The 11448-nt window shown below is 40.5% G+C and overlaps 1 protein-coding gene across 1 annotated transcript; it reads right to left on the bottom strand.

The window, feature by feature from the left end:
- Positions 1–366: 366 nt before the first annotated feature.
- On the bottom strand, positions 367–9428 carry LOC115223395 (octopamine receptor-like). The gene is made up of 2 exons (XM_029793908.2): positions 8615–9428; positions 367–658 (listed from the first exon to the last, which is right to left on the bottom strand). Exons 1-2 carry the CDS (start codon positions 9426–9428, stop codon positions 453–455), a joined length of 1020 nt encoding a protein of 339 aa, XP_029649768.1. The 3' UTR covers positions 367–452.
- Between the last annotated feature and the right edge of the window lie 2020 nt (positions 9429–11448).

Raw genomic sequence — 11448 nt, 5'->3', positions numbered from 1 at the left:
TTCCACTGAGGTCGACTTTGCCTTTCATCTTTTCAGGGTCGATAAATTAAGTACCAGCTGCGTACCTGGGTCGATGTAATTGACTTAATACCTATGTCTATCCTTGTTTGTCCCCCTCTATGTTTAGCCCCTTGTGGGTAGTAAAGAAATAGGTATTTCGTCTGCCGTTACGTTATGAGTTCAAATTCTGCAAAGGTCGACTTTGCCTTTCATCCTTTCGGGGTCGATAAATTAAGTACCAGCTATGCACTGGGGTCAATGTAATCAACTTAATACCTATGTCTGTCCTTGTTTGTCCCCTCTATGTTTAGCCCCTTGTGGGTAATAAAGAAATAGGTATATGTGTGCGACTTCAGATTTGGTTGCTATTTCTATGAGGTCCAGTGTAAAGCTCTATGTCTGGGTCATGTTCTTGCTATCTTTTACAATGGGTTACACAAACTGTTTTTCCTTTATTCCTGCTGCCTGCTCTTGAAAATATTTCGAAATGCAATTTTAAAATCTCGGTTGAACATTATAATAAGGTACGGATTAACAGAACTGTTCGTGAAAGCCAAGAACGTTGTCAATAAATCACCCAGATAAGGAATTGGTTTAGCATTATCCAGGCACCAGAAGTTGAATCCTATATACGGACCCCAACACAAAAAGAAAGTACCTGAAAAATAAAAACATGGAAAACACTTACAAAGAAATAAAAGACAACACAGTGTAACAGGACTTTTGTCCTTGGGTAGCAACTGTTGTTCCCTTTTTGCTTACCCCTAAAAAGTATGACAAATGGCTAATATTTCCTCCAAACTTTGCTTTCCTAAAACTTGTTTCCACTTGGACAGCTAGAAGTAAACTGAACTGTTGAGCTTATGATCCCTGTATTTATACTACCATTTATGTTACTAGAATGTTCTAGAAATTCTTGTAACTTTTAGAAAAATTCTAGAAAAACCTGCTTCAGCAACTCGGTGCTAAATCTCTGAAATGTAATGGAAAATTGGTAAGTTTCAAAACATTAATGTCCAGGTTGCAAAAGCAAAGTTTGAAGGGAATAATAGTTATTTCTTTTGATTTCTAAGTAGAAGCAAATTGGAAACAACACAAAAATTTTATTACACAGTCCAACTCATGCCAGCATGGACAACAGGCATTAAAAAAATATAAATAAATGTAATTCTATTGGTACTGGGGGATGGCTGTATGCTTAACCCTTTCGTTACTGTATTTATTTTGAGATGCTCTGTGTTTCTTTCAGTTACTTTAAATATAACAAAGAATTTAGTAAAATAACTTAGTTATCATTCAGCTTGTATTAGGAACATAAATTGTGACTAAGGTTTGGTGGAAGATTTTAATTGAAACCTTAAGAAAACAAGACATTTGTACTACAGAGCCAGAGCCGGTTTCAGCCGGGTTGGTAACAAAAGGGTTAAACCTTTAGGATTTAAACTGGCCAAGTCCAACCCAAAATATTCTCCTTGTTTTATGTTAAAACTGGCCACATTCTAGCATTTCACACCTACCTGACAACATCATTCAAAACACAAACACATCATTGAACTCTCAAAGCTACAAGATAACGCAGGATTAATTCAAATCAATGGGTAAGTATGTGCTGCATTTGACAGAGTAATATGAATGCTAAAGGGTTTAGAAGTTTGCTTACCAACCATGTGGTCTTGGTTTCAGTCCCACTGTGCAGCACCTCAGGCATTTGTCTTTTGCTATAAACCGAGGCTGACCAAAGCCATGTAAGTGGATTTGATAGATGGAAACTGAAAGAAGCTGTTGTATGTGTATACTCTTTACTCTTTACTCTTTTACTTGTTTCAGTCATTTGACTGCGGCCATGCTGGAGCACCACCTTTAGTCGAGTAAATCGACCCCGGGATTTATTCTTTGTAAGCCCAGTACTTATGCTATCAGTCTCTTATGCCGAACCGCTAAGTGACGGGGACGTAAACGCACCAGCATCGGTTGTCAAGCGATGTTGGGAGGACAAACACAGACACACAAACATATACACACATATATATATACATATATACGACAGGCTTCTTTCAGTTTCCGTCTACCAAATCCACTCACAAGGCATTGGTCGGCCCGGGGCTATAGCAGAAGACACTTGCCCAAGATGCCACGCAGTGGGACTGAACCCGGAACCATGTGGTTGGTTAGCAAGCTACTTACCACACAGCCACTCCTGCACCTCTTATGGCTTCTGCGCCTGTATGGGCTTCTTTCAGATTTTGTCTACCAAATCCACTCACTTGGTTGGTCCAAGACACTTGCCTAAGGTGTCATGCAGTGAGACTGAACCCAGAACTATGTGGTTAGGAAGTAAACTTCTTACCACATGGATAACTACATGTTGTTAACCCTTTTACAGTGAAAATCAGATATAGCCACCAAAATTTCATTACCCTTCACTGTAAGGGTAAAAACTCCCTTTGGTCATAAATGATTGTGGGATTGCACCAAGAAAGTTTCCCTCCAAAGCACAAGTCTGGGCAAGATTGTTTATGGAAGACCAGCAGTTGCCCATGCATACCCCCCACCACCACTACTCTCCATGCCACTGATGTTATCCAATGGAAAGGCAAAGGTCGATGCAGCTTGGCACCAGTGACATCACGACTCATTTCTTCTGATGAGAGAAATGGAGCAACATGAATTGAAGGGTCTTGCTCAAGAACACAACACACAACCCAGTCCAAGAATCGAACTCACTACCTCATGATTGTGAGTCTGATGCTTTAATTACTGAGCCATGTGCCTTCATTGGGGCAACATGACTTGCAGAAAAATTTTTGGTTGATATTTAATATCATTCCTGGAATATCCATGAAATTTAATTCCACAGTTAAAGGGTTAATAATTATACATTTTACCCTGCAGCCTTTTGAAATTTTCAACATAGGCGCAGGAGTGGCTGTGTGGTAAGTAGCTTGCTAACCAACCACATGGTTCCGGGTTCAGTCCCGCTGCTTGGCATCTTGGGCAAGTGTCTTTTGCTATAGCCCCAGGCCGACCAATGCCTTGTGAGTGGATTTGGTAGACGGAAACTGAAAGAAGCCTGTCGTATATATGTATATATATATATATATATATATGCATGTGTGTGTATATGTTTTGTGTGTCTGTCTTTGTCCCCCTAGCATTGCTTGACAACCGATGCTGGTGTGTTTACGTCCCTGTCACTTAGCGGTTTGGCAAAAGAGACCGATAGAATAAGTACTGGGCTTACAAAGAATAAGTCCTGGGGTCGATTTGCTCGACTAAAAGGCGATGCTCCAGCATGGCCGCAGTCAAATGACTGAAACAAGTAAAAAGAAAAGAAGAAAGAAAGAAAGGTGCAGGCATGGCTGTGTGGTAAGAAGCTTGCTTCCCAGCCACATGGTTCTGTGTTCAGTCCCGCTGCATGGCACTTTGGGCAAGTGTCTTCTACTATAGCCTTGGGCTGACCAAACCCTTGTGAGCAGATGTGGTAGACGGAAACTGAAAGAAGCCTGTCACGTATGTGTGTGTGTGTGCTTGTCCCCCACCACTGCTTGACAACTAGTGTTGGTTTGTTTACCCCTCCATAACTTAGGAGTTCAGCAAAAAGAGACCGACTGAATAAGTACCAGGCTTAAAATAAAGTGTTGAGGTCGATTCATTCAATGCAGTACCCCAGTATGGCCACAGACTAATGACTTGAACAGGTAAAAAATAAAAGATAGTTGCTGGCCCTCTGGGTTGTACTTTGGTCTGAAGATCGAGTTAATTTAATGGAGATCACTTCAGCCTAAACATTCCAAATTAAGCTTTTCTTTTTTAATGTTATGGTGTTGTCAGGGGGTCAGGGTGGTGGGTTGGAAGAACTGGTAGAGTGCCAAATGAAATGTTTAGTTTCTGAGTTTAAAACTTGTTGGGATGTGGGAGGGCAGTCTAACCAGATATCATCTTGGTTTCCAAGACGACAGGACAGCTAACCCTATTGCAGTTAACAATAACCTGAGAGGAGTTTTTCAAGAGAAGAAGGGAACCAAACACTAGAAGTTAATGGGGGACCACTACAAGAGGTGTTTGCTAGTAGAGGTTGGCAATTAACAGTTTGCAAGTTGTAGTCTGAGTAAGGGATATGGAACTCTGAGCATTACAGGAATAAGCAGAAGAATTCTAAACCATTTTACCCATGGATCCATTTGATTCCTATTTTACTCAAATGGACCCATTTGATTCCACAACCCAGTGTTATCAATGTACATGTCTCCGAGGTATTCCATGAACTGGTCAGCCAAGTGGCGTCCTGTTTGCCCGGTGTATAGAGAAGGGCAGAGAATGCAGGAGATGACATTGGTAGAAGTGCAGGTGAAGGAGTTGGTGACATGATAGGGTCGATGATGGGTGCCGGTGAGGAGGGTGGTGTTGGAAAGGTAAGGGCAAGTGTGGGAGCAGGGAAATGAGCCAGGTTGGGAGGTTGGGTTAGGGAAGAAGCTGTGGACCAAGAGGTCTTGTAGGTTGTGGGCTCATTTGAAGGAGGAGAGGGGTCGGTTAGGGAAGATGTGTGAAGTGGAGGGGTCAGACTGGAGTTACCGGAAGGCTCCAAGAATGGTGTGTTGGAGAGATAGGGTGGTGGGGTGGTAGATGAGGGGAAACAGGAGATGGGAGACAGAAGGATGAGTGCAGGGGTAGAGAGCAGGTGCACAGTCCACGGAACGTGCTCTGGCAAGGGTGGTGAGGACCTAGGGGTCAGCATCAACACCATCATCAACAACAATTACAACATCAAAACAGCAACAACAAACCACCACAACAGCAACAATTGATCTGCATAAATCTTCTCTAACTAAAACATCTGCGGATGATTTACAAGTAAATCTATTGATTTATCATTAATTGAACAAGCTATTGTCAAACACACAAAATTCTTTACATGGCCATCACCTGTGACTAAGCTCACCTACTATGACATAAATTTTCCATTTAAGATAATTTTCCGTTTAAGATAATGTCATGTTAAATTATGTTCTAAATAATTCTTCTTAATTTTGGCATGAGGCCAACAGTTTTAAGGGGAAGGGCTAATCGTTTACACTGACTTCAGTGCTGAACTGGTATGTTATTTTATTGACCTTGAAAGAATGAAAAGCAAAGTAAGCCTTAGTGAGATTTGAACTCAGAACATGAAGAATCAGAAAAATGCCACTAAGTATTATTTTCTGACACTTTAATGCTTCTGCCAGCTTGCCATCATAGTTCTAAGTAATGAAAATAACAATGGTTCCTAATTTAGGCCCAAGGCCAACAATTTTGAGAGTAGAGATTAGTCCATGTGTATATGTATGTATACATGCACAAACACGCACACACACCACACACACACACACACACACACACACACACACACACATGCATGCACAGAGGCATACAAACTCACATATAACATTATACAGATTTAAAAGGTAAAGGCAAAGACTCCCTTCGGTCATTAGTAGCCATGGAATTGCACCCTGAAAGCTCCCCTCTAAGCTACAAGTCTGGACAAGGTGGTTTATGGATGATCAACAGTTGCTCACGCATACAAACCACCTTTTTTCCACACCACTGATATTATCCAAGAGAAAGGCAAACGCTGATACAACTTGGCGCCAAGGGCATCACGACTCATTTCTGCAGCTGACTAAACTAGAGCTATGAGAAATGAAGTGTCTAGCTCAAGACCACTATGCACAGCCTGGTCTAGGAATTGAACTCACTACCCCAGGATTATGAGCTTAATGCTCTAACCACTGAGCCATGCTCTTTCACACATACTCTTTACTCTTTTACTTGTTTCAGTCATATGACTGCGGCCATGCTGGAGTACCGCCTTTAATCGAGCAACTCGACCCCGGGACTTATTCTTTGTAAGCCCAGTACTAATTCTATCGGTCTCTTTTGCCGAACCGCTAAGTGACGGGGACATAAACACACCAGCATCGGTTGTCAAGCAATGCTAGGAGGACAAACACAGACACACAAACATACACGCACACACACACACGTATATATATATACATATACACAACAGGCTTCTTTCAGTTTCTGTCTACCAAATCCACTCACAAGGCTTTGGTCGGCCCGAGGCTATACTAGAAGACACTTGCCCAAGGTGCCATGCAGTGGGACTGAACCCGGAACCATGTAGTTGGTAAGCAAGCTACTTACCACACAGCCACTCCTGCGCCTATGCAGATATATACAAACATACATACACAAAGGTTGTGCTAATCATTGGTTTTTGTCCTGATTTTATTTGTTTTTTTAAAATAGAAATTTTAAAAAGTGAATGGACTTTTTTTATGTTAACACATTTATCTTAAGCTTTATATTTTATTCAATAGCTTTGAGACAAGAGAACATGAATAGTAAATACAGCACAGCTGGATATATTTGTATGTAGACAACAACAAAATTTAACGTCAGTGAACATCTATTTGCATTTTAAAATCAATGTGAGAAAACTACCTAAGGTGAAAACGATTGTGATTTTGTTTGTTCCGTGACTAAATCAGCAATAAGTCATTCCTATAAATACACACAAAACTTAACAATGTAGTCATTCTCAATGCACCATCTGTAGTCAAAATTCAAAAACAGATTGGAGGTATTAATCAGGAAAGGTATAGGCATGGCTATGGGGCTGGGAATGGTTCAATCTCACAGCATGGCACATTGGACAAATATCTTCTGCTATAGCTCTAAGCTGACCAACGCATTGTAGATGAATTTGGTAGACATAAACTGTGTAGAAGCTCATTGTATGTATGTATGTTGGTAGGTATGTATGTATGTATGTATATGTATGTATGTATGTATGTATATGTATGTTTGTATGTATGTAGGTAGGTATGTATGTATGTATATGTATGTATATGTATGTATGTATCTAGGTATGTATGTATGTATGTATGTATGTATATCATCATCATCATCATCATCATCATCATTTAACATTCACTTTCCATGCTGACATGGGTTAGATGGTTTAACTGGTGCTGATGAGCCAGAGAGCTGCACCAGGTTCCAGTCTGATTTGGCAGTGTTTCTATGGCTGGATGCCCTTCCTAATGCCAACCACTCCAGGGAGTGTAATGGGTGATTTTACATACCACCAGCATGGGTGCCATTCACATGGCACCCACAGTGATCACAAGGATTCATGGGGGCCCTTTATATGGTACTGGCAACCACCATGACTACAATACATGGGTGTCATTTACATGGCACTGTCAATGACCACAACTATGACTATGATTCATCTACAAGGCACCAGTGACTGCCCAACTCCAATTTCACAGACGCCGTTTTCATGGCACCAGCAATGGCCACGACTACTTTGTCACAAGTGCCATCTATATGATGCCGCCACAGCTACAACTGATCAGGCCAGCTACAATTGCACTTGGCCAGGTCAGTTTTTTCATTCACAGATTATCACCAGAGGTCTTGGTCACACGGCCTGATGAGTCTTCTCATACACAGCATATCGCCAGAGGTCTCAGTCACTTGTTATCATCACATCCATGAAGCCCATATATTGTTTTCTTATATATATATAAATAATATATATGTATAAAAAATATATATAAAAATACAAAATGGAACAAGAACGCAAAACATTCAAATAGACGACACAAAAAACGGACGGGTCATTCGAAGCCTCTAATCTTCAGTCAAGAACCAGATCATCCTCGCAATTTCGGCTGATTAATCTTGAGATCGCTCCAATCCGGCCAGCCCCAAGGAAAAACTAAGCTACAAGCATTAGATTTCTTGGAAAAAGGAATGTATACGAAACAAGGACAGAAAAACGGACGATGCCACACGAATATAAATACAAAAAACAACAATAATAATAACAGGACAAAAGCAACAGGTGTCTTTCGACTTTAGACAGTTCAACTTTGGAAAAAAATGCTTTTACGGCAGACGAAGAAATCAATGTTGTGGCATATAATAAAAATAATAAATGCACCCTTTTAAAGCCTAGCCAGGCTCATGGGCCCGGTTTCTATGGCGTATGTGTTCCCCAGCTGGACAGGATGCCAGTCTATGGCAGCATTACTCATTTTTGCCAGCTGAGTGGACTGGAGTAACATGAAATGAAGTGTTTTGCTCAAGAACACAACGCATCGTCCGGTCCAGGAATTGAAACCACAATCTTATGATCATGATGCTGACACTCTAACCACTAAGCCACGCACCTCCACACACACACAGACAGGGTGCTATGGGTAAATTGTTGCCAATTTATATTTTTAATTTTGTGCATGCACATTGTTTGATTTTGATTTTGTCGACTACACAGTATAGTAGGGTCAGTTGGACACCGTCTGTGAGAAAAATAGCACTATGATGCAACTCACTCTGCCAGAAATTTGGAAACAACATGCTGTACTGCATAGCACTTGTGGTGGTGGTGGTGGTGGTGGTGGTGGCGGCGGCGGCGGCGGCGGTGGCGGCGGCAGTGGTAGTGGTGGTGGTGGTGCTGTGGTGGTTGTGGTGGTGGTGATTGTGGTGGTGGTGGTGGTGGTGCTGATGATGAGGATGATAAGGAGGATATACGGAAGAAATGCCTTTTTTAATTACTCACCAATGATAATTGAAACGATTTTCAAGGATTTCAAACTGCGAGACACGAAGTGCTTGCTGTCGTTGTTCCCAAAAGAAACGGTTCCATTCTGGGATGTTCCAATGGTTTCATTAGTTCCCGTCATCATCCTAGAATTGAAATGGTTCTCAACACATCCAATCTGATTTGCTTGTTTCCGAGCAACCTTTAGAATTTGCATGTAAGAATAGATCATCACTGTTACCGGCAATATTATCATGAAGGACCAAAGCAATATGACGTGTCGCTGCTGACCTTCCAAAAGCACACTGCATATCGGTATGGACTGAGGACGGAATGTGTACCTACCCCAACCAAACAGTGGTATACTGGCCAATAGGAAGCTTGTTAGCCACAAAACAGCGACAACAGATGCCACCCGCTCAGTGGTCACTACAGATTGGTAACGAAGTGGTAAACAGATGCAGAAGTAGCGATCAAGTGAAATAACCGACAATGTCAGAGTGGAACTTGCCATGAGCAGGATCGTGGCAAACGCCGTACTCTGACACAGGATGTCCGATAGCAGCCACGACTGCCAGCTGATTGACATAGCCATGAACGGCAGCACTACGATTCCGACCATCAAGTCTGTAAATGCCAGATTGACATTGAAGAAATTTGCTGGTGTCGTCCACCAGCGTGGACTAGTGGTAACTATTATGTAAAACAACAAACAGTTACCAACTACACAGAGAACAATAAGAATTACTATGATACTGACTTCCACAATGCGAAGCACAAGAGATTCATGGAATACAGTCTTCGTTAAAAGATCTGAAAAGTTATTTGACATGTTCATCGTCAGATCTTTATCTGTTTTTGCTTGTTCATTTACTTTTTGCCAATTTTATCCTTAATCTTTGTTACAATCATTGGCTTAAAGCCCTAGCTGGAGCATCTTTTTTTTATTTCCTGATTCACTTTCATTTAATATTAGTGAATTACTGCTACATTTTAAAGCTATTTCTGTTATTATTGTGGTGGTGATGGTGTTGTTGTTGTTGTTGTTGTGGGTGGTGGTTGTTGTTGTTGTTGTTGTTGTGGGTGGTGGTGGTGGTGTTGGTGGTGGTGGTTGTTGTTGTTGATGTTGTTGTTGTGGGTGGTGGTGGTGGTGGTGGTGGTGGTGGTGGTGGTGGTTGTGTTGTTGATGTTGTGGGTGGTGGTGGTGGTGGTGGTGGTTGTTGTTGTTGATGTTGTTGCTGCTGCTGCTGCTGTTATTGTTAACATCAAGTCAGTCTCCAGCCAAAAGAGCAATGATAGAAAGATGTTTCTCCCATATTCATCCAGCATTTGGTTTTTCCAGATACACTGTGTATTCCAATACTACATCATTGCAAAGCATTATTGTCTTAAAATGCAATTTGAAGGTAATCTGGCAGAAACGTTAGCACGCCGGGTGAAATGCGTAGCCGTATTTCGTCTGTTGTTACGTTCCGAGTTCAAATTTCGCCGAGGTCGACTTTGCCTTTCATCCTTTCGGGGTCGATAAATTAAGTACCAGTTACACACTGGGGTCGATGTAATCAACTTAATCTCTTTGTCTGTCCTTGTTTGTCCCCTCTGTGTTTAGCCCCTTGTGGGTAGTAAAGAAATAGGTATTTCGTCTGCTGCTACGTTCCCAGTTCAAATTCCGCCGAGGTCGACTTTGCCTTTCATCCTTTCGGGGTCGATAAATTAAGTACCAGTTACGCACTGGGGTCGATGTAATCAACTTAATCTCTTTGTCTGTCCTTGTTTGTCCCCTCTGTGGGTAGTAAAGAAATATATTTCCAGCAGGTTGAGTGACCATATATATAAAATCTGCTCCACTAGCTTGTATTGAATTTGTAGTAGTGGGGGTAGTGGTGGTGGTGGTTGTGGTGGTGGTGGTGGTGGTTGTAGTGGTGGTGGTTGTTGTTGTTATTGTTGTTTAGCACTCACTAAAGGTTAGATCAAATCCAACAAACTTACGATACCATCAAAGATGCTTTAGCTCTGCCAATTCTGATTTATATGTTACAATCAAACATAATCCAAGTAATTCAAGGCCAGTCCAGATGATTTAGCCATATAACACAGCCCCTTTTTTTTTATTTTGTGAAGATGATAATGAGTGATTTGAATAAGATAGGTATGTTTAGTAAACTCAAAGGTTTAAGGTTTCAGGTTCCAATCCGCGTGAAGAACATTTAGCTTGTTGGCTGCTTTAAAACTAGTTTTGCAATCATTTATTCATCATTGCAGACCATGAAATGATGAAATGTAAAGCAAAATTTCTATACAGATATATATATATATATATATATATATATATATATATATATATATATATATATATATATATATGTCTATGTATATATATGTATGTATATATATATGTATATATATATATATATATATATATATATATATATACATACCCCATTCACACGGGCACACACATACATGCACACATTTATCTATTCATGTATATAAATATATATATATGCATACATATATATATGTGTGCATGTTTGTGTATGTATGTAGACAGATAGATCGATTGTTATAGCTATAATCATACATATGCATACACACACACACACACACATATATATATATATACATACATTCATACACACATACATACATACATATGTATACATACACACATGCATATATATGAATACGTATACACATATAAATACATACATTTATACAAATGCACACACACACACACACATACACAAATTATGCATGTATGTATATGTATATGCAGTTTCTATTGTTTCTTATATTAGCAGCTGAAGCTTCTTCAGTTCTATTGCTGGGTTTCAAGTTCCTGAGTTTTTTGT

The sequence above is a fragment of the Octopus sinensis genome, linkage group LG23, assembly GCF_006345805.1.
Source record: "Octopus sinensis linkage group LG23, ASM634580v1, whole genome shotgun sequence".
Lineage (NCBI taxonomy): Eukaryota > Metazoa > Mollusca > Cephalopoda > Octopoda > Octopodidae > Octopus > Octopus sinensis.
The sequence above is the reverse complement of the archived record's forward strand: the minus strand, read 5'-3'. Positions and strand labels throughout refer to the sequence as shown.

Coding starts and splice junctions, on each gene's coding strand:
- LOC115223395 (XM_029793908.2), bottom strand. CDS start 9,428: ATGTCAAATAACTTTTCAGATCTTTTAACGAAGACTGTATTCCATGAA. Junction 659..8,614: donor AATCGTTTCAATTATCATTG/GTGAGTAATTAA, acceptor TTTATTTTTCAG/GTACTTTCTTTTTGTGTTGG.